We start from the raw sequence: 27,859 nt of genomic DNA, 5'->3' as shown, positions 1-27,859 counted from the left end.
CTCTACGGACCATTTGAAATATCATTGTTTTACAACAAAGAAGACAAAGGTATCAGTTCGGTGAAGAAGTTGAAGCAGTGAGTCAAGGTGCGATCAGTTCAAAATGAGGTGAAAAATAAATGGGCGATCAGTGAGTCAAGGTGCGATCAGTTCAAAATGAGGCAGTGAGTCAAGGTGCGATCAGTTCAAAATGGGGTGAAAAAGAAATGGGCCAACATGGAAACACCTAAAACTTTTTTAAAACCAGAAACATTTTTACCATATTGTTGCCAGTTTTTCTCTTAAAAAACAAAAGAAAACAGTAACAAGAAATTGAAAACTACAGCAAATTCAAACGGAGCCTTAAATTGGGGATCTCAGTATTCAGTTGTACTCACAAGAATAAATAAAAGGCTTCAGACCGCCACAAGGACTGAAGCCAAAAAGCAGCTGGAGACAGCAATTCATTTGATTCCCATCTCCTCAAAGTTCAGAACATTAAATATTAAGTACAGGATATATGAAGAGTGATATTTTACAAAGGTTACTTGTACAAGCACAATATGACTGACTAAACCTTAACACAGACTAGCACCTGAAGCTAAATATATTGCAATGGCTGCTAAAAGCCTCCTCCTTACCACAGCATCCACATGAGCTACAGATACAATGTAATGTTACTAATCGATCATTGGGTGTATGAAAGCAGCTCAACCTAGAGAAGCTAAGACTCTCACTTGTTGCCCCGAAAACTCCTCCGACTGTAGTCATAATTCTTGTCAAAATGTGGTCTATATTTGTGTACTAGACCAGGTGCAACTGACAATATATACAACAAAGGTCGGTGAGAGGATAAGAAGAAAAGATGCAGAAGATAAAGCATGGAAAAAAGCACATCAACATGACCATAGTTTATTCTTGTGCTGAAAACTTACGTGGTGTTAACAATTTTGGTGAATATGGAGAAACTTTGGTATTGTTCAATGGTACAGGGGGCAGCTCCATCTTGGTAGAAGAATTCAATGTAGGCATGGTTGCTAAGGGCAAGTTTGGTGAGGGCTTGTCCCTAGAAATCTGTTTCTGCAGAGAGCATGAGTCAATTATTTATTCTTAAAGAACACCGCTATCAAACCAGGGCCCTACAGAGGTGGTGGCTGGCTCCTCCATCCAACTTTTCCCTCTTCATAGAGCCTCAATTGACAGCCAGACAACAATGACTTAAGAGTCAAATCACCCAAGCAAATAGAGCTACATCATTTCACCAAACAAGCAAGAATCAATCAATAATAATTGAAAGGTCTTGAAGAAATACAAAAAAGTATCACTTTGCTAAGTCTAAATACAGTAAGCAAACCGAGGTAGACAATAGCAACAATGATTATTGAGAAACAATGCGTATGTAGGGCAGAAAGGAACTCTACAACTAACAACCAATTATTACAGAAAATTGATGAAAAAGCAAATTCATGCCCGAGGCCCTGTATCATGCCAACACAGCATTCAACTAAATTATCACAAGTACATCTTCAGAAGATTAGCTAGTTCTATGACAGAGAAAAAGCAGGGCGTACCGCAAATTTGAGTGTACGGTTATAGAGAGTTACAAGCCCAGTGAAAAGGCTAACAGCATAGTCTGCAATCTCTTCAGTTTCATATTCTGCAAAGGCAAAGCCTTTAGGTCGATTGGTTTCCTTATCTCGAGGAATATGCAAGTCCACAATACGTCCTGCTTGAATGAGAATATCATACAGCACCCTGTCACTTACTCTTTCATCCAAATTACCTACATAGGAAGATATTTAAACCATGTTAGGATCAAAATCAGTATCAATTTAATAACAAATAAATGCTGAAAGTTATCCTCAGGGGGCATTACAAGTTTAAAGATAACAATAATCAACCAGAAAATTGAAGAAGCATGTTCAGGAAGCACAACTCTTAGATTTCTGTTACATCCACTGAACAATGAAAGCATCACTATCATTGAGTGGGGGAGAATATCATAAGTCGCAAGTTGACTAAATAGCATCGTTCATTACCATGGAGAATATCATAAGTTGCAAGTTGACTAAAGAGCATCATTCATTACCATGGAGACTATTATGGTGATCAATGGAGTTTTTTTTTTTTTTTTGAATAATTATTTTTAAAGAAATTACTGGAACAGTACCAGGTTGAAAATAATTACAAGAATAATATTGGAGTTGTCACACCAACTGCCACACAAGCACGCCAGCTTGCATGGCAGTGTCAAAGGCATAAACGTACTTGCAAGTGTGTTTATCAATGGGAACAATAAACGCACTTACCAAGTGCATTTATTATTTCCCACACTTTAGAACAAACAAACACATTTACAAAGTGTGGGAACAAATAGAGTGTGGCAAACGATAAACGCACTTGGTAAGTAAGTGCATTTATTATTTCCCACACTTTAGAACAAATAAACACATTTACTAAGTGTGGGAACAAATATAGTATGGCAAAAATAAACACACTTACTAAGTGCATTTATTATTTCCCACACTTCGGAAAAATAAACACATTTACCAAGTGTGGGAACAAATATAGCGTGGAAAATGATAAATGAACTTGCCATATGCATTTAAGCCTTGGCAAGCAAACATACTTGCCAGGCAACTAGTGTGGCAACACCAATACTCCATTGGTAATATTTTCAACAGAGCACTATTTAAATATTTTAGATAATATTTAAAAAAAGAACTTGTGATCAAGGGTACATGTATGTGTGTGTGTGTGCGCGTATTTAGGAGTGCCTATGTGCACAAGAGCAACCCTCAGTGCTTGCAAGGGGTATGATAACCCCGTAGTTATTGGAGGTGCACCATAAAGACCTAATACGTGAAATGAGCTAGCCGGCTACGTCAAGGGCCTATGCTAGAGCACAATTGGATTGCTTGCACATGGGTTGTGGAACTGTTAAGGAATCATAGTGTTGTGACACATGCAGAGCCCCAATGTGGGCAACACTTCCAACAAAGCACATCGTGTGTGGTCCTCTGGCAGGAAGCTTTGATGATGTTTTGACCCCCCAAGGGGTTAGAATCATGCTCTTTGTAGAGCTTGATACTGTTGGAATAAAGGAAATAGAAGACTTGCTCAGCTAATTGGCTCACCATTGAATGCAGAAAATTATGTTTCCTAATGTAGATATAGAAGTTACAGTTAGCTGTTTCTTTCTGTATCAATTAACTGCCTAATTTAGTTTCCTAATAGTTTATGTTTCCTTAATAGCTAGTTTCCTTTAGAAGGTAGATTGATAGTTTCCTTATGAAGGTGTCAAGACTTGCCTTAAATATGACTGTAAATATGTGCTGTAAATATACAAGAATTATGAGAATTCCTACAGATACTCTACAGCAACTATTGGCCACCTAGAGATGCTAGTAAAGACAAACATGTCTATGTAGGTGCAAGCTTCCTTAAAGAAAAGATGATCTTTCAATAAAGCTTTTGGGTTGATTTGTAGCAAAGCAAACCATCCTTAAGACACGGATGATGGAAATCTGGCTGGACTTGTTCGAGCTAGCTTGTAGGTTTATATGTTAGCATTTGATTCCAAAATTATGTGAATCATTGTTTTTTTGGCTGGGGAGGGGCGGGGAAGGGGAGGTCGACATTAAGATGGAATTGCTTAATTTTGTAATGAGTTCAGGATTTACAATAATGATGATCATAATCACAATATTAATGATATAGCCATACTATATTACAAAAGGGGGAATCACATACAGTCCTTAGTCCTTAGGTTGACAAGGAATTCCTCCACATAATATTTATAGGGTTTACTATAACAGAATTGTTATTGGGAAGATTAGTTAGAGATAAATCTTATTTGTATTGAAAAAAACTACTAACTTAAAAGAAGTGTTTTCTGGGGGAGGGAAGTGAGAAGGGTGTGAGAAAGTATCTTGAGTTTGCTCCACAGGGCCACTGTTCCAATGGCACATGACCTTCTATGATGCTGCACACTTTAGGAGCAGATCTCCTCTTCACTGAAAATGTTGGGATCAAATATTTGATCACCAAAAGGGCATAAAGGTTGTAATCCATCAAATCCATTCTCTAGGCTCTAGCTAACAAGGGAGGTAGATAAAACTCAAATAAATGACCAAAAATTCCTTTCACCATTCATCAGCCAAATTTTGAGGGACACGGAAAACGCAGCCGCATAAGTGTATTTTATTTGCTTTTGTATGCTGGCTCGTAATGCTCCCGAAAAGAATATCAATCAAACAAGAAGGCAATTAGAACAAAAACCCTAGAACTCGATCATAGCTAGCAATTAGAACAAACCAAATATCCAATCACGTCAAAACCTCAAAAGTCTTCGCTGATTTAAAAGAAAGCGGTTCCGATCTAATAATATATTTCAAACAACCAAATATTATGTTCAGAATCGAAGTTGTTCCGGAATGCGGAGCATTCTTTGCTATGAAACCTTTCAAAAGAGGACTGAATAAAAAGAGGAAGATAAGTAAAAGAACATACCGACGTAAACCGAGCAACCGGCGTTCTCAGACATTGCGGATGCCAACCAAGAACTGAACAACTACAACGCGGGGAGACAGCGGAGAGAGAGAGAGAGAGAGAGAGAGAGGAAAGATCCAGAAACAATATCTCCGTCTAACCCGTAGCTACAAATATATACAAATGGGATTTCCGGTATATTCAAACAAATGGAATTCAAATTTAACTTTTTTTAATGTGGAGTTTCAGTTGGATTTGGATTTTAATTGTCTCTAATTTATATAGAATTTTAATTTTAGTGAGATTAAAATTTTTGATATATTATTTCTTTATAATTATGTTTTTATGTATTTATTTACTATATAATATATATTCCTGTTATTTTTCAAGTGAAAAGTGAGAATTTAATCTTTATCTAAAATACCTTTTTATCCTACAAGTATTTTCGTATCATAATTTAATTTTTTTTTTAAAATACATATCCTATAAAAGTCTTTCGTACATCCTTACAATTTATATGTTGTCTTAAAAATATTCATTTGTTTGACCTTTTATTTTTTATTTATTTTTTTTAATTTTACTAAATATTATTCTACTATGAAGTTTGGTTTACTTTAAGAAGACGAGATACTTGTGTATGCGCTAATTTTCATAAATTGAACCTAATTTAATTTATAATTCGTATTAAAAAGTTCAAAATTTTGATTTGTTTCAAAATATCGAAAAAAATAAAGAAAAAACTTCCGGGCATTTTGGCCAAAAAAAAAACTTCAGAAACCTTAGAATAAATTTTTAAGATATGAACATAAAAGTCATATGTTTCCACCAAAATAAGACATACTTTAAATGAAAACTTAATTTGTACATGATACACTTAATATCACTAAAATAAAATCTATACATGTTTATAGTGTGTCACATAAGAACACATATAGCATCTACAAAACATGAGATGTTATAAAATAATAAATCTTCTTAAACCTAACTTTCTTTTCCTTCAAACTACTTGCCTTGACTGGGATGTCTGTATATTCTAGATGATGAAACCCAAATTAATTAGGAGAAGAATCTTCTAAGTAAAAGATATTTCAAAAAAATAAAACATTTATATAAAAGTGAGTGTGTATGAAAGAAAATAAACTATGTAAAAAAATTAAAGAATAAATTTGAGTCAAAATGTATGAATTAAACCAACCAAAATAAAAAAGTTAACTTTTTCTAAATAGATTTGTTGTGTTATAGGCAAAAGCCCCTAAAAGATCAAAAAAGTCAAAAAGTCTAAAATAATTTTTTGAGCTAAATTGTGTAAATTTCTCAAATGAAGGTCTCACACAACATATAAATTAGATAACTCCAACATCCAAAACATTTTTTAAGTCATCTATAAGAGATAGGCATTATTTGAAAAAAATTTGATCCTAATAGGGTTAGAAAAAGTCAATATATATGTCATCTATAAAAATCTTAATTCTAGTAGAGTTAGGAAAAGTCAAGATAGACGTTATTTTAAGAATCTTAATCTAGGACTATTTTGGATTACTCTATATCCATTTATAAATAAGAAGACACTCATTCCAAAAAATGTACATCTCTGATACTAGTATAAATACTATTTTCGAGATTTCAGTACCTATAGTGTCTAACTTAAGCATCGGATGAGCATTTACTTGGGGACTTCTTTGCACCCTTTCATTATTTCTTTCCTTGTAGACTCAGGCAACCAAACGATGACATTTTTTGTCAAATAAATTGATTGTTGTATCTTGACTACAACAATTGGCACTATTTGTGGGAAGTGTACAAAAAGCCAACAAACCAGTCTACAATGGCTCGAACAAGAATACCACTAATCAACAACATCAAGAGATGATGGAGGTCCAGTCCCAAGGGTCTCAAAGGGCTCCTTCCTTAGGGCCAACTGGGGGCACAACCTCAAGGCCATCCAAGTGTTTATCCTAGGGCCAACTGGGAGTCCATCCCTAAGGCCAGCTAAGGGCACAATCTCAAGGCCAACTAGTTCTTTACCCTAGGGCCAGTTAGCAGTCCATCCCTAGGGCCAGCTGAAGGCATAACCTCAAGGCTAGCCAAGTATTTACCCCAATGCCAGTTAAGAGTTCATCCCTAGGACTAGCTGGGGGCATAACCAAGGGCTCATCCCAAGGGCTCGCTAGGAGTCCATCCCCATGGCCAGTTAAAGGTACAACCTCAAGGCCAGCTAGGTGTTTACCCCAGGGCTAGTTGGGAGTCCATCCTAAAGGCCAACTAAGGGCATAACATCAAGGCCAGTAGGGTGATTACCCCAAGGCCAGCTAAAGGCACAATCTCAAGGCCAACTAAGGGCATAACCTCAAAGCCAGCCAGATGTCTACCCCAAGACCAGCTGGGAGTTAAATCCCTAGGGTCAGTTGGGGGCACAACTAGGGGCTCACCCCTAAGGCCAGCTGGAAGTCCATCCCTATAACACCCTAGGTACGAGTATGAATTTAATTAAATAAATTATGAAAATAAGGGCATGTGGCGTTCCAGAATTGTCTTAGGTTGGCTGATGGAAGTTTATAAATTTGAAATATCTCTAGAAGGACAATATGATAATTTGGATATTATCCCATTAAAAGAGAATAATTATGGGTGAAAATGTGTAAATAAATCATATGTGAAAGATTTAATTTTGATTAACTTATAGAGAAATATTAGATGGCCAAGATTGAGGATAGGGGCCAAGTGGGTGTCAAATAGTGACACTTGGTAAGTTCTCATTCAATAAGATGAGATATTAAAGAAATAAGAAATTGCCACATTAAGTGCATGGATGACGCTTGGCAAATTCTTGGGAGAAGAGAGGTGTGAATTATTTTGTGGGTGGATATTTTGAGTAAAAATGAGTGATTAAGTAAATCAAAAATGATTAGAAAAAGAGTTACTTTAGTCTTTAGTGAGGGTAATCATTAGGGTAAATAAGGTCAAGGGAAAATAAATTGGAAAGTTGTTGTGCAATTATGATGGAAAAATAATCTTATTAAATTAAATGGGAAATCATGTGAAATATGTCTTTCAAAGTGATGTATATGAAATAGTCCCATTCAAATAAATTTTAAGAAATTGGAAATTCAAGGAATCCAATGGTTGAGAATGGGTCTTATAATAAGGCTTGATCCAAGGGCCATGAGTGGTTCTTGAAGATTGACATGAATTGCCAACATAAGGAGAGATTAATTTTAAGAAATGGGCAGTGGAGATCTTGTTGAATAAGAGAATTCTCTTTGGCCAAAGATTGTGTTTCTTTTCAAGGGTAGAGATTGAATTCTATGTGATTAAAGGAATGAGATTAAAAGTTCATTAAACACATGGATTGTGCTTGTAGTGAATGGTGGAGATTGGTTCTCTCAATTCCATAAGATTCAAAGGGTTGGATTGAATCTTGAGTTGAAGATAAAAATTAGAATGAGAAAAGAGGAGAAATATAAATAAAATGGAGGAAAAGAAGGCCAAATCTCTTTGATCGAGAGTGAATTTGAAGTAGAAATAGAGAAGCTTAAGTGAAGAGCAAGAGGTAAGCCTTGAAAGCCTTCTAGTTATTTAAATTTATAGTCTTGAAAATAGTTTTAATGATCAAAGATTATTTTTCTTTAAGGGTTGAAAGCAAATACGTCTTGCAAGCTAAATATTGTGGGAGATTTAAAGAAGTTTAAGGTAAGGGATGACCGCATGGGTGGTGGTCTTGCATGTTTAGCAAATGTTTGTTATGAGTTTCATGTGTTTGCAAATATATATGTATTTGTGTGCTCTAGTGGACCTTTGGCCATAAAGAGGATTAGGAGTTGGGAAAAAGGGGTTGGTTGAAGTCTCCATCTTGAAAGGTTATGAAGGCTAGGAAGACTACCCATATTTGTATTACATATCACATTACATGGTTATTTATGCTCTCATTTGTTTGCATTACACCCTTACTGAGATAAGGTCATTTTAGACCTCTTTGTAGGTAGTGAAAGCTTAAAGGGAAAGGGCATCTTAGAAGGGATAAGGGCTATGAGCATGGAAGACTAGTTGTATAGCATTTATATCTTGTAATGGTGGTTTAATACTTGATGACATTTAAACTTGGATTTGTAACCTATTTTGGTATATGTTGTGTGAATCAACTTATGGGTGGTATGATCTTATTTTTGGGTGAATGAGGTAGATTTATACTTTATTTTAAGTATATTTAGATTCTAGAGAATATGGGGGGGGGGGGGGAAATTAAAAAAAGGGCCAGTAGGCGTGTGCGGTTGGCACGCAGCGGGCGCGCCTAGCCCAACGCTCACGGCTAGCATGCGCTGGCACGACCCGGGTGCACGACCCAGCTTTCACGGCCAGCACGCGCTGGCACGACCTAGGGGCACGGCCAATGTGCGCGGCAAGTGTGTTGTGGGCGCACTGCTCGTGTTGCTGCTGCCCTTTGTTGTTGTTTTCATTTATTTAATTTTAATTATTTTATTTCTAAAATTTCTGAAATAAAAGCATGTTTATAAAAAATAAACAAATGTGGATTTGAGCCTCCAAAATATTTATTAATGTAAATTTTGAGGCATTTTCGAAAAATTCCTATATTTTGGAAAATAAAATAAAAGAGTATTTTTCTTGAATTTTGGGAAAATGGATGAGAAAACTTGATGTTTTGAATTTCAAAAATTTACTTCCTAAATGATAGGAATTGAGAGTATTTTGGGAAAAATAAATGGAGGATTGGTTAAGGAAGAATCATTAAATTTTTCGAAGGGAGATTAACCCAAATATTTTCCAAGAAATTTTGGAAGTGAGAAAATTAGGTTAATAATTGGGCTAAATTTATTTTCTTATAATTAAAGCCTTGTGTCATAGTTAAATCAAGCGAGTGTGGTTTGCTTATTTTTGAATCCTGGGAAAGGTCATCCCTTGGTTTTTCATTAAGAGCTAGAGAAGGGTGACACTTCACCAAGGTTTCGGGTTTTATTTCTGCAAGATTTTTTTTTATATTTTTCTCGAATCCTTGAGTGAAGCAAATGGAGGGGCGAAGCCTAGTTCCCACCTAGAACATTTAGCGAAACCTAGTTCCTACCTAGACCGTTTATTATTGAAACATATCCCATCTCTTTATTATTGCAATAGTTAGTTGATTATTCACTAGTAACACCCGTGGTAGGAGCGGAGCTAAGGGCACAACTTCAAGGCTAGCCAGGTGTTTACCTTTAGGGCCAATTAAGAGTTCATCCCCAAGGCTAGTTGGGGGCACAACCTTAGGGCCAACTAGGGGTTTACCTCTAGGGGCTTGCTGGGAATTCACCCCCAAGGCCAGCTGAAGGCACAACCCCAGGACTAACGAAGGGCTCACCCTCAAGGACATCTAATATTCCACCCCAGGGTTCACTAGGATTTCATTCCCAAGGCTAACAGGGAGCCACCTTTGGAACCAGCAAGACACTTGCCCCAGTACAAGAAAAGAATGCTGGCATTACAAAAAGTTCCTAGCTTATTACAAAATATAGCCCTACAAATAACACTACCATCAACCCTAAAGAAATTTTTGTTCAATCCAATCCCTTTTTAAGGAACATAAGAAGAGAACAAGAGTTCTTACTAATCTAATGAAATGAGGATCCAAAAGGCACATTCCAATGCCTCAAGCCCTCAAAAGAAATCAAAATCTTTGAATACGCTATAGGATGATAAATGCATGAAAAGAGCCACCACTCACAGTTCCGACAAGCATGTATACACAAAATTAGGGAGCCACGACATTATGACAAGAAATACCGTTAAGATATTCAGGGATCACTTGTCTCAACAGACGAATAACTAGCTTCAAACACATATGGGTGTTGAATATCGTTAAGATGTTTGGGGGTCACTTGCGTCGACAAAGGAAGGACGTGCCCCGAACACATACAGATGATGAAAAGATCGTTAAAATGGCCAGGGGTTAATAATGTCGATAGACGAAATAATTGACTCGGACACATACAGCAAAGCTACTCATGAAAAAATGTTAAGATGTTCAGGGGTCACTTGTGTTGATGGATAAAGAACCTGCCTTGAACACATGCGGAATGACAAAGACATTTTAAGATGTTTGGGGGTCACTTGTGTTAATAGATAAAGAACTCGCCCTGAATACACATAGATGTTAAAAAATTAAAGCACGAACGTGTGAAAATGGTTCAAAAAATTAAAGCACAAACGTGCGAGAATGGTATAATAACCAAAGCACAAAAGCATAAGAATGGTTTAAAAATCGAAATGCAAAAAATGTGAGAATAATCTAAAATCAGAAACATAAAAAGTGTTAGAATGATTTGAAATTAGAAACACAAAAAGCGTGAAAATGATTTAAAATCAGAAACGCAAAAACGTGAGAAAGATCCAGAATCAGAAACTCAAAAAGTGTGAGAATAATCTAGCATCAGAAATAAGCGCTGCCTGCGACATAGTCTACTTTTTCATCCGAGAAACTCAAATGAAATAGCAATAAGCAATTGTTGTGACATAAGCAAAAGCCCATTAAAAAATTAAAAAAGTCCAAAAGCCCAAAATAACTTTTTAGGCTAAAAGATGTAGATTTTCTCGTATGTTGGGGGAGGTCCCACGTAAAGCGCAAACTAGATAACTCCAACATTTGAAAAATTTTCTAGGTCATCTATAAGAGATAAACATTATTTATAAAAATCTTAATCATTAACTACTTCAAATTATTCCATATCCCTTTATAAATAAGTAGACACTTATTCCAAAAAAATTACGTCTTTGATATTGGTATAAACACTCTTATCGGGATTTCAGCATCTACAATGTTTAACTTAAATATCAGAGTGTTTATACAATAATCTCTTCAAACCCTCTCATTGTTTCTTTCCTTGTAGACTCAAATGGCCAGACGATGACATTTTCCGTCAAATAAATTAATTGTTGTATGTTACCTACAATAAGAATATTGTATTTCTAAATTTTAATTATGGATAACTCTCTTATTTTTACAATCTCACTATCCATTATGTCAGTTAAGTTTTATCCCAAAACAGTAAACAAATAATTTTCTTGATCTAAATAATTTTGTATAATATAATCAAATACCTCTCATAAAACTAAATAATTTATATTTTTATAATGTCATTAATTATGCATACAAAATTTTATTATATTCACACACCAAAGTTCACCTTCATTATTATGCCATGCCGTAGAGAAGTGTGAAGAAGGGCATTTGGAGTTGGGTTTGACGTGCAAACAACTCTTCTCTACTGGCAATTATTTTTGTTATGTTTTAAAATAGTAATTAGCAATAAAGAATTTTTATTTATTTATTTATTTGAAATTAAAATAATTATTAAAAAATTCATTATAGAGATAATTAAAATTTTTAACATTTATTAAAATAAACTCTAAATATCTGTTTAAAATTAGAATAAATTAAAAAAATATATATATTTGAAGAATATAAAAAAATATATATTTTAAACATTTATTAAATAAATATACAAATAGGTAAATGGGCGACCATTGTCATCCTTAACCATGACATCTCCCAGCCTTGTTTTTGATATCTTCATGCCACGCTTTTGCACCAACAACTAAATTCTTATGATTCATCTAACTAAAATTCAAACAAACATGATGAAAGTTAAGAAGGAGAAGACACAACCATAATTACAAGAAATATCGAACAAGATCTACCTAAGTTTAAAGCGAGAGTGAAAGCAACATGCATACATATGTCTTTCTTTTTAAGGAAAATATAACAAGTTTATTAAATATCATTGTGCTAATAGTCAAAAAAATTCAAACATTTTCGTAAAATTACAATCTAATCTAATTCTTTCATTTTTAGCAATTAGGTCCTAATTAACTCAATTGGGTACAATTTTATTCACCACGTAAAATCAATTTAGGGGGCATGTATTCTAAGTGACGTGACATGTCAGGTATAATATATTAATAATATATGTAGAATATACATGTATATATAAATAAAATATATATATATATATCTTCGCTGCAATCATTGTTATCGTCGTTGCCAAACAAAAATAGATAAACAGGAAAAAATGACCATCACAACCGCTTGCTCATCTTCTCCAACCACGATTGTCGTCTTCTTTGAGAGAGTAAACAAACACGAGAAGACAATCATCACGGTCGCTTATTTGTCTTTTTCTCTTCTTTGAGAGAGTAAACAAACACGAGAAGACAATCATCACGGTCGCTTATTTGTCTTTTTCTGGCCACGATGGTTGTCTTTAAGATAGAGAAAAGACAAATAAGAGAAAACTACCATCGTGACCGTCTGTTTGTCTTCTCCGGCCACGATAGTCGTCTTTAAGAGAGAAATCGAACATGAAGAAGATGAAGGTGAATAGGAGAAGATGACCATTGTAGCCACCTATTCATCTTCTCCGACTGCAATGGTCATCTTTTTTGGAATGACCACTCTTGCGTGATTTCTTGTACTCGTGTCCTCAATTACGTAGGGGGAGATAATTCGCAGATTGACTCTTTAATTCTTGTATAGGGCAAGAATCGAACTCACAACCCACCAAACTACACCAATATATCATTCGACCTTTTGTCATCTAACTTATACCTTGAGGGTCCAAAAATTCCTTCTTCTTCCATACAAAATGACATTTTTTATTGGGATATTGTTTGGGCCAACTCTTGTATTCCTACTTCATTTTTTTTAATATTTGTTTTATTTCATTTAAACATATACATTTATTGAATATACAATTTCTATCACTCTCAAACTTAAATACATCTTCCATCCCTTCTTAATTGCTTCTCATTTACACTTTTAGCTTCTACTTTTAAGAATTTCATTTGATTCAAGTTAATTATTATTTTCTCTCTTTTCTTATGTAACACACATACATGCATGCATACATGTATATTTAATAGTGAATTATTTATTAGAAGAGGAGACTCAATCCCATCCCTTTCTATATTTATTTATTTTTATTTTTTTATAAATATTTTTTAATTAATATAATTATCGAATAAGATATCTATTATAAATTTTCATTCTAAACTCACTCACCGAAGGTCACTACTACTTAAAAAATTATTAAATTATTATTTTTAAAGACATAAGTCGAGTGATCGGCCAAATAATATATTATGTTCACACCAATAGGTCGTGAGTTCGTTTCTCATCTTACGTGGTGACTAATCTGTCGAAATCAAAGACACAAGCGACCGGAGTTAGGAAAAGCTCAAAGACTGCTAAATTATTATCAGTGATTACGTAATTTTTTCTTAAACCCACGTAATGAAAAAAAAAAAAAAAAATTGCGGTGTTGAAACGTGCGTGGTTTGAAGCGGTTTTAGCGGGTGGCGGGTGAAATTGCCGTGCAGCCCAGACGGTCGGCAAACGATCCACATGGAGTGGCGGTATTGATCCCCACGCGATCGCCACGTCATTCCCCGATCTCGCTCTCTCTCCGCCATCATCACCAACTCAATTCAAATTCCTTCACTACTTTGCGTGCATCACACCCCATTCTTTTGTCACATTTCTACATAAACAGAATTTACATTTCTGATTTCTCTCTCCGACGATCGGATCTCTCTTCATAGCATCGGTTGATTTTGGAAACCCTAGAAGGTTCCTGGCCTGCTGTTACTGTTGTCGCAGTGAAATTTCTGGTTCTTGGCGTTTACTCCTGTACGTGTTAGAAGATTTATTAATAAGAGGATGAACCGACGGTTTCCCGAATTTTTAAGACCAGAGAGAGAGAGAGAGGTGGGCCATTAATGGCGTATAAAATGTATATGAAGATGAACTGATGGTGGCGGTGGTGATGATGATGGTGGTGGACATTATAATATCAGGGAAGAGACGGCAAGGCAGCGCGGAGGCGGAGAGGGATCGGCTGAGGCGTTCGAGGCTTTTCGATGCCGTCGCTGTCCGCCATTTTCCCGATTTGCTGCTTCCGGCGCGTTCTATGCTGATCTCGAGTTTTACGGCTATTGCTTGCTATTGATGATCGCAATCAAGACGGCTGCCTGCAGATATACCGTAGGGTATTCGATTTCAAATCAGGTGATTTGTTGTGAGCACACTTGATGATTCCATGCTGAGGGGGCATGATCTGCCGCCCATGTGGTCTGTCGTGTGTTCACTTTCTCCTTTTTCGTTTTCTAATCTCCACCTGCGTATGCAAGATATTCTGTTAGCCACACGTTACCGTTTCCTTATTATTGCTCTTTTTGGCAAACCTTGGATTGAGTAGAATGGGATTAAGATTTCTCTGAATTCTTTGCATTCAGCGATAGAATCGGATTAAGATTTTTCTTGATTGTTTCTTTTTCTTTCTCCGAAGTCTCTGCAACCCAAAATTTGGAAGCATAAATATTTCTTTCACTGGTTTTGTTTGCTGCATAGTTTTTCACTTTGTTATCAAAAATGAAATTGAGGTTCTATTTGTTGAACAAAACATGGTATTTGTGAAAAGGGGACTATAGCGAAGTACGGGCGGATTTTCTTCTCCGCCATTGGTTTTTGGCGGAAGAGTGTTTCTTGCATGTAAAGATTGCTTATACTTGCCTTTACTGCCAACCGCAACTTGTTCTTTTTTTTTTTTCCAAGAATCCCACTAAAATTTCTGACTGCTTAATGAGCTGGGCCTTCGTGTATAAGCATAATGTTCACTTTCATTCTATGATATATATGTATGTATAATATAAACACATATGAATCTATTTGTTTATATTGACTTAGCATGCTTATCATGGCAATAAAGACAAGTTCTTGCATTTCAGGGTATTCCCGTTTGGATTTCATTATTGGAGTTGTTTAAGGAAACCAGCTGCAGATTGGATTTATGCACAATGCAGAGATCTCGTAAGGCTCTTTTGCAAAGAAGAAGAAGTTTGGAGAAGGCAATGTATGGAAGGAATCGATTGTATACAGTTTCTTTGTCTCTGCTTGTTGTTCTGTGGGGGCTTGTTTCGCTCTTTAATATCCGAATGAGTGGTGGTGATGGTTACAATGGTCAGTCTTAACTGGACTCCTATCTGCATTTTCCTTTTAACCTAACCAACACGTATGGATACTCTTCTAGTTAAATTTTTTGTCCTTGGGGACGTGAATTATTGCTTTCACTTTTTTCATCTGCTTTCCATTATAGAAGTGCTATAGGAGAGATTAATGGATAATATTATTCAGTGTAATACCTCTCCTTTTTTCTTTCCTTTTCGTTATCCCCTAGATCTTGAGTCATCACATGTGTGCTCATCTTCCCATGTGAATGATCAGCCATTTACATTGGAATTTTGGTGTGTGTAATCTAGATATACTGTAATGGCTGTCATTTTTGCCGCAGTACCCTTTTTGGTGTTTAGGGTACAATAATGTCCGGGCTAACAGCAGGGATGGTGTATCAGCAGCCTACTTTCTCTTTCTCTGTTCTTCTCCTTTAAACATGGGATATGAAGCCACACATGATGAAGGGACTGATGGTTTCATGGAGGAAGGTTGTGCTTGTTTACATCCTTTTCCCTCTTAAATTTGTGTGCTTTTAGGCGTTTGTTCACGCAGATACATGCGTGTAACTCTGCTCTCTCTTTGAACTTAGGTGGACGCGTTTCTTCAATCTTGCCGTATATTTCACGTAATTGCTCATAATTTTGCTTGTATCTTCTCCTTACTGGCTTTTGCCGTGTTTGTTTGCGTTTAATTTAGATGGATCCCAAGAATTTCTTGCTGGTGTGAAAACGTGGGATGAAGATAAGCTTGGACTTGATAAGGGCTTCTGTTCTATGAGAGAAAGCCCTTTAAAATTTGATTCTGAGGGTTCTAATAAGAATATGTGCACAAATGGGGCTGAAACCAAGTGCAGCAGTGGAAAACTGAAAGTTAGTGAAGCAAGTGCAAATTATATTGTAGTTTCTCAAGAACGATCAGAGTTAGAGAACACTGATCTGGGTGAAAAATCTGCAAGGGATGCTTCAAAAAATGACAAGCTGTCACGTGCTGTGCTTCTGGGTCTTGATGAATTCAAGAGCAAAGCAGTCAACTCCAAGAGTAGATCTGTAACTGGTCATGCTGGAAGCATGATACACAGAGTGGAGCCTGGTGGCACAGAGTATAATTATGCTTCTGCTTCGAAGGGAGCTAAGGTCTTGGCTCATAATAAGGAAGCCAAGGGTGCTGCCAATATCTTATGCAGAGACAAGGATAAGTATCTTCGAAGTCCATGCTCTGCTGAGGGGAAATTTGTTGTCATAGAACTTTCAGAAGAAACCTTGGTTGATACTATTGAAATAGCAAATTTTGAGCATCACTCGTCTAATTTGAAAGAATTTGAGCTGCTTGGCAGCACCATTTATCCAACTAATACATGGGTCAAACTTGGTAATTTCACTGCTGCCAATGTGAAACATGCACAGAGGTTTGTTCTTCAGGAGCCAAAGTGGGCTAGATATCTCAAATTGAATCTTCTGACACACTATGGTACAGAGTTCTACTGCACACTGAGTGTCATGGAAGTGTATGGAGTTGATGCAGTTGAGAGGATGCTTGAGGATCTGATGTCTGTTCAGGATAATTTGTTTGTATCTGAGGAACGAGGTGGTGAGCAGAAATCAATGTCCTCCCCCCCAGGGTCCATTGAGAGTGATCTTAATACTAATATTAATGTTAAAGAGGAAACTGAACCTGCTCCAGAAAACGCTGATGCAAAACGTGGAGTTTCTGTTATGAATGTGCCCAATCCAGTTGAAGAAATACATCATCAACAGACTGGAAGAATGCCTGGGGACACTGTTCTGAAGATACTAATGCAGAAAGTTAGAAATTTAGATTTAAGTTTATCAGTTTTGGAACGATATGTAGAAGAATTAAATTCCAGGTATGGCAACATTTTCAACGAATTTGACGAACAAATTGGAGAAAGAAATGTCATTTTGGAGAAGATCAGATTGGACATGAAGAGTTTTCTTGATAAGAAGGAGGTCGTGGTAGGTGAATTCCTTGTTGCATTAGGATGTACGGTTGTCTTGCCAATTTATAATTAATTAACTGGTTAATGCTTATCATGCTCTATAACATGTCTGTTACTTTTGCAGAATAAGGAAGTTGGTGATCTTATTTCTTGGAAGTCTCTTGTGTCCATGCAGTTAGATAATATATTCACAGATAATGCTGTTCTCAGGTTTTTCTATTTCCTTTCTGTTGCTTTCAGTTTGCATGTATCATAGTTATTCTAATGATTTGCTGAGCATACCTCTCAATTCTTCAAATTAGATATTCTGATTAAGCACCCATTGAATGAAGTCTTCTTGTTTTCTATTTTGTGCATATATGAGGATGTTTTATTGTGCTTGTTTTCCCCTTTATGATAGTGACTGAGGAAGGGGTTTGTTATTCTGATGGGAACTTTGTACTGCCCTTACTATGGTTGTGATTAAAGTGCCAAGAAAATGCAAAGAGACACAAATAGGGCCAAAACTGAATCATCCCATACCAGTCAGTGATACTAGTACTGGCAGAGATATGTTTCAATAGAATGGTGCTGTTGAGGATTTGCTTCTTTTTATTGATGAACCTAGGGAAAAGAAGAAAGAGAATATCAAACGAAGAATGATACTTCTAAGATGTAGTGTGTGTATGCAAACTTGTTAGGCATGTGTTCTATGTTTTCTCACTCTTCTAAAACCAACGAGTTATATTCGGCACTTGGAGGACACATTTTTTTACGGCAGGTTCGTGCGTATCCATCATTCAAAAAATTTACTAGTGAACAAATAAGTAAGAAATTAAGTAGGATTATATATGCTAGTACTGGCTCCTTTAGGCTTTATAATGCCAAGAATTTCTTAATGTCCAAAAATTTAATTTGTTTATGAATTAGTGATTTCTGAAACAGAAATTGAGATTTTATGTTCATGTTTTTTCCTTTTTTTCATAAATCTACTCATCTTTTTCACTAAGAAGTTTTACTCAATAAACTCTGCTAAATAATTTTCCTATTAATTGGCTACGTGACCCATTTTCTTCGCTTCACTCTATTGGAATCAACTTAAATTAATTTTATGTATCTGTATGTTCCCTAACATTGTTTAAAATTTTAGTATCGTTGCATCTCCTGCTCAATACATAAATTGGTTTTTGTTAGACACAACTAAATCATCTTGATTGATTTCTCTTCTTTTATTTTAAATCTATTATACATATGAACTTGTTTATTTTTTTACCATAATGTAAGGTTATAACCTTTTTATCAAATTCTTCTTTTAATCTCACAGGTTTATGTCAATGACATAAAATATATGAAGTAGTTATCTATTTAGTCCATCTAGCCTTAATTGTATGACTCAGATTTGAACCAACCTCTCTGTCCTACTATTGAGCCTAGGCATCAAAATTGGTTAGGTACTTCTTGGGCTTTATTAATGACTACATTGAAGTACATTCCTTGTATTCAGTTTCTGTTCTATTTATCTGAAAACCTCTTTACTAAATAATTTGATTAACCAATAATGTAGTTGATGGTATTTTGTCTTGTACATATCCATTTAATTTGTCCACATGTAATGCTAAAAGATGAGGGTTAAAGATAATGTTTGGCACAAGTATGAAGTTAAAGGAAATGGCTAATTTCTTTGTGGCTCTTTCTTTCATACATGGCTTGGTATCATTACAATACATTTATTTATGATTTTTTTTTTTCAAAACCCAGCATATTAAGTCTCTAAGACCCTTATCGCATGCTTCCAAGTTTATATGAATAATATAGAGATCTTTCTTCTTTTTAACTAAACCTCTTAATTAGCTCTTCAATGCATAGATCACTTCTGTTGCTCATCCTTAGGCATTAACCTACCTGATCATTTAATATTGTTGTTTCAAAATGTAATTGTGGATAGCCACTCTCAAGTGCCCCATGCACCCGCTACTGATTGTTGTCAGGATGCTTGCCAGGTTAATGAGGTGACACTTGGCTTGCTGGACCCTTGAAGCTGTGGTTTGTGTAGCTCAGCTCCTTAAATAGAAGTGGTTTGAGCAATATAGGCTTGATGGCTCTCCATTTGAGTTAAAAGATTGCTGCCACCATTGTGCCAGGGACCATCTCTTTAAGACTTAGGATGCGATAGAGTAAGCATTTCCCTAACCTTCTCTGCTTGGGATTCCAACTTGTAGATTGGAGGGTAAGCTTCAAGGTTTTGTTGAGACATGCTCCTTCCCTCATATAAAGTTGTTTCAACATGCCTTGAGAGTGAGAATTGTGCATCAAGGAAAAGCAGTGCAAGCTTGTGCCCTGGTGTGTGACAACTAACTACTTAATGTCTCTCCACCTCACACTGTTGGCTTTATAAGGATCCAGGTATTCACAAAAGCGTGTACCTCATAAGAATGTATCTCTTATATCCCCAAACCAACATGGAAGTTGTTGAGCTTCTCACATGCTCTCTGGATTCCTTTCCTAAGGAAGAGTATCAATTGCCTATTACCGCTAGAGAGGCCATATTGATTGTATGGTCTAGCTGAAATAATAGATATGCAAAAGGAGAGAACCCAGAAAAAGATAGTGGAAGCTATCTTGACCCCTAAATGCCCAGGGCATGGGCTCCCAACAGTCCCAAGAAACCCTCTTTAATGGAGTGGAATTCTGAGCCAAACCGCAAGAAGGCTCAGGGTCACCCATGCTTCCCAGCCAAACAGTGTCCCCTTTAGTCCCTTGTATTCTGATCCAGGTATTCATGAGATCACGTCGCCTCACAAGAATGTAACTCTTACATCCCAAACCAGCATGGAATTTGTTGAGGCTCTCACATGCTCACTGGATTCCTTTCCTGAGAAAAGTACCAATTGCTTATTACCAATAGCCATATTGATTGCATGGTCTACCTGAACAAATAGACATGGAACAAGAACCCAGAAAAAGTTTATGGAAACTACCTTGGCCCTTTGGCGCGGCCCCCAACAATCCCAAGAAACCCCCTTCAATAGACTAGAATTCTGAGCCAACACTGTAATGGGGATCGGGGTCATCCACAACACAGTGAGCCCTCTAGTCCCATCCATTGTGATTCCTACCTAAGGAGCTGCTTTAGCTGCTGCTCCCCTGACATCTTCTACTGGAGACATATGGGAGACTCGCACAATTTCAAGAGCAATTTGCACAATTTTGCACAATTTTTGCTCAGAAAAAGCAACCTAAAGCATTACTAGAGTGAGATTTAGAGGATGTTTGGCTTACCCTTTTTTAAGATGGCTTTTAAGTCTTTTTACTTAAAAACTATGTAAAGCTTTTAAGTTGACTAGTGTTTAAGTTGATAACGTATTTAGATAAATGTATTTTAAGCTGTCATTTATATAGTTACATGTTTAGTTTAAAGAAGTTGATAAGCTATCAAAACTTAACAAAAAAAATTAAAATAGACATATTGCTGAATAATACAAATAAAATTCATACAAATATTAATTTTTAATAAAAATAAATTATAAATTGATGTTTAACTGACAAAAATTGTATCATTATATGTTGATAAATTATATGCGATTATTAAAAAATATATTAATATAATTATTAAAAATATATTATATTATGGAAGCTGGAGGCAGCGATGGAAGAGCTAGAGGCAGGAGGCGGCGGCTACGATGGAAGGGTTGGAGGTGGCAACGACGATGGGGTTGGAGGCGATGAGAAGGAGATGGAGGGAGGCGGCTGCCGCAATGGAGGAGCTGGAGGCAGTAGCAATGATGGAGGAGCTGGAGGCGAGAGGCGGTGACGGCGATAGGGCTAGAGGCGGCGAAATGGAGGCGACAAGGAGATTGAGGGAGGTGGCAGCGTTTTGAGAAAAGCTGGGAGGGGGAGTTTTTTTAAAATGCTGTCAAATAGAATTTAAGCTTGGCAACATTTAAACTTGACAGCGTTGAAACTCTTTAATTTTTAACAAATATTTAACTAAATAAGTTATACAGCGTTTAAGCTTCATTGATAGCTTATAAGCGGTCAAACCACTAAGCCAAACACCCCCTTATGCTTGCCTTCTCTAGAGGGGCGGCAAATGTTCTGTATTTAGAAGGATAAATAGTTTCAAAGCTCAATCAGTTTGACAAATACAACAAAATTGTGAATGAGCTGAACGTGTGATTCATAGAGACTGTGATCTTTGGGTTCAATATGGTTGAGGGAACTCTTCCAGAACTAATTGGCAAAGGATTTACATGGTATTCCAACTTGGTGGTTTCCCCAATATCGTCCTAGACTTTAATGGCGCAGAAGTTCCATGAGTTGTTTTGTATGGACGAGCATATAACCGCTCGTTGATCCACTAGACAGAAAAATTGCTGTATGTTGGGTGTGTTCAAGAGATGGCGGTGGACGTTCAAGACCCTGTGCCAGAGGAGCATTTAGTGAAAATATGTGTAAGCGTGCAATCTCAGTGCATGGTCTACACGATCAATCTTAACTTGTGTGGCTTCTCTTAGTCTTTTCCAAGCTGCTAGACATCTAGCAGAGACAGTTACGCAGCCATGTCCTTTCCTCCAACCAAAGCTGAAGGCTTATAGAGCCCTCAGCATGAAGGTCGCGTCACTTGCAGCCTTATATCACCAACCTCAAGAATCAGCTAGGTCAGAAGGGGAGATAGCAAAGAGGAAGAGACAACTCCCCACTCACCGCCACGTCTGTGTTAGAAGCAACCGCTTTGTTAGATTATAACATACTCCTGGACAAACCAGACTAGACTTCATTGTGGGACCTGTATAATCTGCCACCAAATTTCACCTAATCAAAGCTAATGTGCGCCCCGCCCCGCGCCCCCCCACCCACACACGCACACTCTCAGAAAGGCTTTAGTTTAGCACCACATTGCAATGCTATCCACATATCACTTGGAGCCATCTGGAACAATGAAGGGTTTTAGGTTTTCGTGTATCAGCCTTTAAACGTCTATTTTATCCCTTAAATTGTAATTTAGTATACCTGAAGACTCATCAATTATTTGCAAATTCATTCATGGTCCTTCTTCCCTTTCCACTTGGTTACTCCTATTCATTTTTTGACATGGGTGAGATGCGATTCTTAACAGCTGCGTTTAAACGCAGGTCGGAGGTCCAAAAGGTTCAGGAGAATCAGATATATATGGAGAACAAGGGAATTGCAGTCTTTCTTGTATGCTTAATATTTGGAATTTTTGTACTTGTGAGGTTATTAGTTGATTTAACGCTGAGTGTTTGTAGTTTGGAGCATTCCAGGAGATTTTGTACGGCGGGCTCTTCCTGGTTCTTTCTGTTGCTGAGCTGTAGCATTGTTATTATCATCCTCTCATTATAATTATGGTTTATTTATCGTTCTTTTCATTTGATTTGCTTAGATCTTCCTATGTTTGTTTATTGCTTAAGAGGCATTGATTCCTTTCCCACTTAATCCATTTGATGCCTTCCTTTGTTGCTCCTTTGCTTTGCCGCCTTACATCAGACTGCTTTTCATACTATTTATTATTGAGTTTCTTAGATACTTGTAGTTTGTAGTTTATGGATTTTCATTTTCTTTCTTTTGCTATTTTTAAAATTAAAAGCTTTGGACTTTGCACTTTTTGTTTGTATTTTGTCTGTGTGCGCGCGTATTTATATGATAATATCTTTTGATATCAATGGAATTATATCAAAATTAGAATTTTTTTTAAATGTCAAATTCTTTATTTGCAGTTTTTTAAATCAATCATTAAACACTTCTTCTTGAATCTATTAGACTTTCGAACTGTAGAACTATAGGCCAATAGATATATCTAATGGACCTACAGCTATCCAATCAAAATTTAGCCACAATTTGCATTTTCTAAACAAGAGGTCCATATTTGGAGGTACCAGCAGGCTGAAAGTTCTTTATTTTCTTTTAACTTTTTATTTTTTATTTTTTTTCATTTGTTAGCAAAAATAATAATATAATATCTAAGGATTCTAGTATGTCGGGTGAACTTTCTTCTACCGTCCATGAAGGTAGGGTTATGGGGGTCAATTTGATATTCTTTATTCTCATTGTATCAAAAGTTTATCCTCTTCGCTGTAAAGGACTCCAACAAGTTACTAATATCAATTAGCATCATTAATTTTTTTTCTACCAAAATTTGGATTAAACATATATGATAATATATGATAAATGATTTTTTTTAAAAATATACTTATATAGAAATGATTAAAAATTTAAAATTTATATAAATAATCCCTTTAATTGGATTAAAGGGTGGGTGTAAGATGAATGGTGGAGAAGCAATGTTGTTTGGACTGGTTGCTGATGTCTTGATTCACTTGTCTTGCTATTATTCAAATCCTAGGCAGGACCAAATGTCAATGTTACTGCAAGTCCATTTTGATATCTACAATAATAAGTGGCTCAATTATCTCATATATTCTCCAAGGGATCACATCCCTACTTTGGTATAATCATTAAAACTTGTGGGGAAACAAAACGATCAGTCAAGTACTTAGTATAATCATTAAAATAAAAAATATGATCAATTTACATGAAAAACGCTCTCAATGTGAAGAGTAAAAATCAAGGGATTAAAGTCCATCCAAAAATTTTACTAATATCACTAAATTTGGGTTATAAAATCCCCTCAACAATTACAATAGACAAGAGACAAAACACATAATCAAAACTTATCTCAAATTAATGAAATAATAAAAGAGTTAGGGAAGAACAAATAAAACCATAAGGCATTAGAAAAATGGCTCAATTCTCAAGGATCTCGGTCTCTAAATCAGATCTCTATCGCTCGGATCCTAGAACCACGAGTCTAGAATGTACCCTCCAAATTTCAACTCAATCGAAACACAAAAGACTGTCTGATTGTCTGATCAACAAAAGAATTAGAGAATAATAAGTCAAACCACAAGGTATTACAAAAAAGGCTCGATACCTAAAGATTCCAGCCTTCAAATCATATCTCCACCATTCAGATACTAGAACCACGAGTATAGAATTTACCCTCCAAATTTTATCTCAATTGAATTACAAAAAATTATCTAAATGTCTGTTTGAAAGACCTCTTCCAATTTTCTTCTTGTTTCTTCTTTTCCTTATGCACGACTTTTATAGCCTAAGAGGCACAAAACCCTAATCTCATTAAGGGTATTTTAATCTTATGAGATAAAAATATTAATAACAAAAATCGAGTCATCTTTTTAAGAATACCCAATAATTACTGGGCCATCCTCCAATTAAAAGGGAAGCCCGACCCAACAAAAGTGTGAGTGGGCAAGGTTATGTTGCTTGCATGACATTCTATACATAATATTTTTGAAATAAATGCATCCATACACCTTTGAAATTTGACCTTAAAGCAAATGATATTTATGAGGCTCAAAAAATACAAATGATTTTTCTTGACTTTTTAAATCTTGTTGATTTATTACACTAAACCCTTTACTATTATTTAATTTTAGTAATTTTTTTTAAAATATTCTCCTTCTCACCAAAGTTGAGGAAAGATTTTGTACTGTAGCTACTGCTTGAGAAAAGCTTAACTCGAGAGCTTATTGAAGTCGTCATTGTCTTCGCACGAAATCATCATAGATGTCTTTGCCAATTGTTGATTTATTTGTGGGCATTTAAATTAAGGGGGAAAAAAAAAGAAGTGTTGATCAAAAAATGTTCCAAGAGAGGGTGAATTGAACTTATTAAAAAATTTAAATTCTTTTTAAAAATCTTTTGATGACAGTTAGTTTGAGATATGTGATAGATTTTAATCTAAACAATAAATAAACACAATCACAAGAACACAATAATTTATAGAGATTCAACTATAAGATCTTATGTCATCTCTTCAAGATATTTTTTAAAGGTTTCACTAAGAAACCATCTCTAGCTTTTATTCAAGAGTTAGTAATCTCGATTACAATGCTAGCCTTTGTATGGGAATTAGAAAACCTCGAATATGAGCCTATCCTTTGTATAGAAACTAAAAAATCTCGCAATAAATCACCTTAGCCTTTTTATAAGAGATAAAAAATTATCACAATAAATCTCCTTGCAAACAAGACAATCTCTTAATGCAAGTAATACAAATCCCACAAAAAAATCTCAATACAAACTTACAATGCGTATATCACAAAGACAATGAGTGATCTCAGTTGCAACTCAATCTTCAACACACCTCTTTGCTTCAACATAATTACTCATTTGTATTCTCACACTTTTTGTACTTTTATTTGAAACACGAGAAGTCTTTTTATACACATTCCAACTGGCCGATAAAGACAATGGAAAAAAGCCTGAATGTCTTCAATACATGCCCTTACTTTTTCTTATAAGACAATCAAATGTATTTCAAAAAGATGATAAAGCTTGTAAAACTAATCTTAAGAATAATAATATCTTGAAAGAGCAAAAGCAATTAGGTCAACATAGATTAAAACTGGACCTAATATATGAAGAGAAAGAAATGACACAAAAGCTAAGTTGATTTTTTTTTTTTTTTTTTTGAAAATGAAAGAGATAATCAAAACACAATTTTAAGAGAGAATGAGTGTTTTTAAACATATAAGAGTCAGATGTCCAAGTGCCCAAGGAACAAGTAATCTTAAATTAAGAGTATTTCTTATAATAGTGTTTAGATGTCTAAAGAAAGGAATATCTTCAGTTGTCTGTAAGCTTTTAAGATGTCTGAAAGAACCCCTTCATATGTCTAGAAGATTTTAAGATGTCTAAACAACTTTGGTTCAAAATTCTGAATAATTTTTGGGAACAAGAACACTAACTGGATATCATTTGAATGTTTTCGCTCCTTGGTTCAGATGTCTATATAGACTTCTAATATTTAAGATATATTTTGGACATGCTTCAAATGCCTATAGCTTGGGTTTTAGATATCTGTATGGAGGCTTGAAATTGGGTCACATATTGGACAATTTTAAGATGTTTATGGCACAACCTTCAAATATCTGTACCAAGTCCTAAAACTAGGCTACATTCTAGACGATTTTCAGACGCTTGAATATATGCTTCAAACATCTATATAAAGGTTTAAACATGGTCAACTCTTTAGGGTTAGTTCAAATGTCTATTAATACCCTAAGGTAATGTTTGTTAACCAAGATATATATCGAAAAAGGTAAAATATGGAAAGCATCTAAGATAAAAGTGTTTTTCATTGTGTTAAATTTTCTAAAAATAATTTACTTGACTTTTTATCTTGAATTTTCAAGATAAATTTATCCCTCCCCCCCCCCCTCTCGGATAACTTATCTTGAACTTTACAGATAAGTTAACTTGATAGACTCTTATCTTACTCATTTAACAAACACTACCTAAGTAAATTAATGAATAGTTGATGATGTTGCCCAATACTTCAAGGATGCTTATGAGAAGGTGAGTTTTCATCAATGTTACCTAGGTAAATTAATGAATAGTTGGTGTCTGCCCACTCTGATGATTTCTATGAGTATAATGCATTCATCATATTGTTCTTGTAGGGTCTTATTGTTAGAATCCGAAAATCAATCCTTGATTTAGAGGGAATTATTGAAAAGATTAAATCCCCAAATTAAAAAAGTAATCAAAGGAATTATTTTAGGTCAACTTTCTATTTTAGTTTTTTGGTAATTTCCTATTCTTGTATAGCTTAAGATATAAAGATCTCTTGTATATATGTACTGTATAGCCAATTGTTGAAGGTAAGAAATCAAGTAATTTCTTCCAAAATTATTTATTCATGGTATTAAAGCCTAGCTTGACATTGGTCTGACATTCATCTCATCATTCATTTTTCCAAACCACAATATTAGTTCTTTATGGCAGAAACTAGCTCCTCTTCAACAAACTCTTCCATTGCTCCTGTTATTTCTACTACTTCAACTAATCCCATATCAACCCTTGATTTTCATTCTCTTCAAATCACCCAACACAAACTCAGCAGAACCAACTTTCGTGAATGGTTCCAATATGTGTTGCTTATTATGAAAGGCAAGGGCAAGGTTGGATATTTGATGGGTGTTATTCCTATACTACCTTCGATTGTTGTTAACTATTCAACTTTGGATGCTAAAAATTCTATAATCATGGCATGGCTCATCAATTTTATGGAGCCTAAGATAGGATGGACCTATCTTTTCTACAAAACTGCAAAGGAGATCTGGGATGCTATGCAAGAAATTTACTCGATTCTCGAAAACACAACCCAATGTTTTGAAATTCGTTTTACCTTTTGAACTACTAGACAAGATAACATGTCGATCACCGAATACTATAATGTTCTAATTGAACGTTGGTGGGAGATGAACTTTGTTTATGATATTAGTCGGCATTATCCTGAGGATAGTACTAAGTACACTAAACTGCTGAAGAAGGAAAGGGTATTCGATTTCCTACATGGCCTCAACAAAGATATAGATGAAGTTCATGGTCGTCTCCTTGGTACCAAACATTTC

The 27,859-nt window shown here is 35.6% G+C and overlaps 2 protein-coding genes across 7 annotated transcripts; one reads left to right on the top strand and one right to left on the bottom strand.

The window, feature by feature from the left end:
- Window positions 1-320: 320 nt before the first annotated feature.
- LOC127789611 (uncharacterized) lies at window positions 321-4,625 on the bottom strand. 3 transcript variants are annotated; one of them, XM_052318546.1, is made up of 4 exons: window positions 4,492-4,625; window positions 1,551-1,762; window positions 915-1,059; window positions 321-798 (listed from the first exon to the last, which is right to left on the bottom strand). In XM_052318546.1, the coding sequence occupies exons 1-4, from the start codon at window positions 4,523-4,525 to the stop codon at window positions 713-715; spliced, it is 477 nt and encodes a 158-aa protein (XP_052174506.1). In that variant the 5' UTR covers window positions 4,526-4,625; the 3' UTR covers window positions 321-712. The 3 variants fall into 3 exon arrangements, with proteins under 3 accessions (XP_052174506.1, XP_052174507.1, XP_052174508.1); XM_052318547.1 differs by having other exon boundaries at window positions 915-1,053; XM_052318548.1 differs by lacking the exons at window positions 321-798; window positions 915-1,059 and adding an exon at window positions 1,066-1,227.
- A 9,197-nt stretch (window positions 4,626-13,822) lies between these two features.
- Window positions 13,823-22,789, top strand: LOC127791121 (SUN domain-containing protein 4-like). 4 transcript variants are annotated; one of them, XR_008020866.1, is made up of 6 exons: window positions 13,823-14,521; window positions 15,241-15,472; window positions 16,163-17,439; window positions 17,548-17,633; window positions 19,403-19,576; window positions 22,535-22,634. XR_008020866.1 is itself a non-coding variant. In XM_052320905.1 (5 exons), exons 1-5 carry the CDS (start codon window positions 14,462-14,464, stop codon window positions 22,761-22,763), a joined length of 1,884 nt encoding a protein of 627 aa, XP_052176865.1. In that variant the 5' UTR covers window positions 13,823-14,461; the 3' UTR covers window positions 22,764-22,789. The 4 variants fall into 4 exon arrangements, 3 of the variants coding, with proteins under 3 accessions (XP_052176865.1, XP_052176866.1, XP_052176867.1); XM_052320905.1 differs by lacking the exon at window positions 19,403-19,576 and having other exon boundaries at window positions 22,535-22,789; XM_052320906.1 differs by lacking the exons at window positions 13,823-14,521; window positions 19,403-19,576 and adding an exon at window positions 15,804-15,954 and having other exon boundaries at window positions 15,310-15,472; window positions 22,535-22,789.
- The last annotated feature ends 5,070 nt before the right edge of the window (window positions 22,790-27,859 follow it).

The sequence above is a fragment of the Diospyros lotus genome, chromosome 14 (assembly GCF_014633365.1).
Source record: "Diospyros lotus cultivar Yz01 chromosome 14, ASM1463336v1, whole genome shotgun sequence".
Lineage (NCBI taxonomy): Eukaryota > Viridiplantae > Streptophyta > Magnoliopsida > Ericales > Ebenaceae > Diospyros > Diospyros lotus.
The sequence above is the reverse complement of the archived record's forward strand: the minus strand, read 5'-3'. Positions and strand labels throughout refer to the sequence as shown.

Coding starts and splice junctions, on each gene's coding strand:
- LOC127789611 (XM_052318546.1), bottom strand. CDS start 4,525: ATGTCTGAGAACGCCGGTTGCTCGGTTTACGTCG. Junction 1,763..4,491: donor CGGTTGCTCGGTTTACGTCG/GTATGTTCTTTT, acceptor CTTCCTATGTAG/GTAATTTGGATGAAAGAGTA. Junction 799..914: donor ACCAAAATTGTTAACACCAC/GTAAGTTTTCAG, acceptor ATATATTGTCAG/TTGCACCTGGTCTAGTACAC.
- LOC127791121 (XM_052320905.1), top strand. CDS start 14,462: ATGATCGCAATCAAGACGGCTGCCTGCAGATATACCGTAGGGTATTCG. Junction 17,440..17,547: donor TTGATAAGAAGGAGGTCGTG/GTAGGTGAATTC, acceptor TTACTTTTGCAG/AATAAGGAAGTTGGTGATCT. Junction 17,634..22,534: donor ACAGATAATGCTGTTCTCAG/GTTTTTCTATTT, acceptor GTTTAAACGCAG/GTCGGAGGTCCAAAAGGTTC.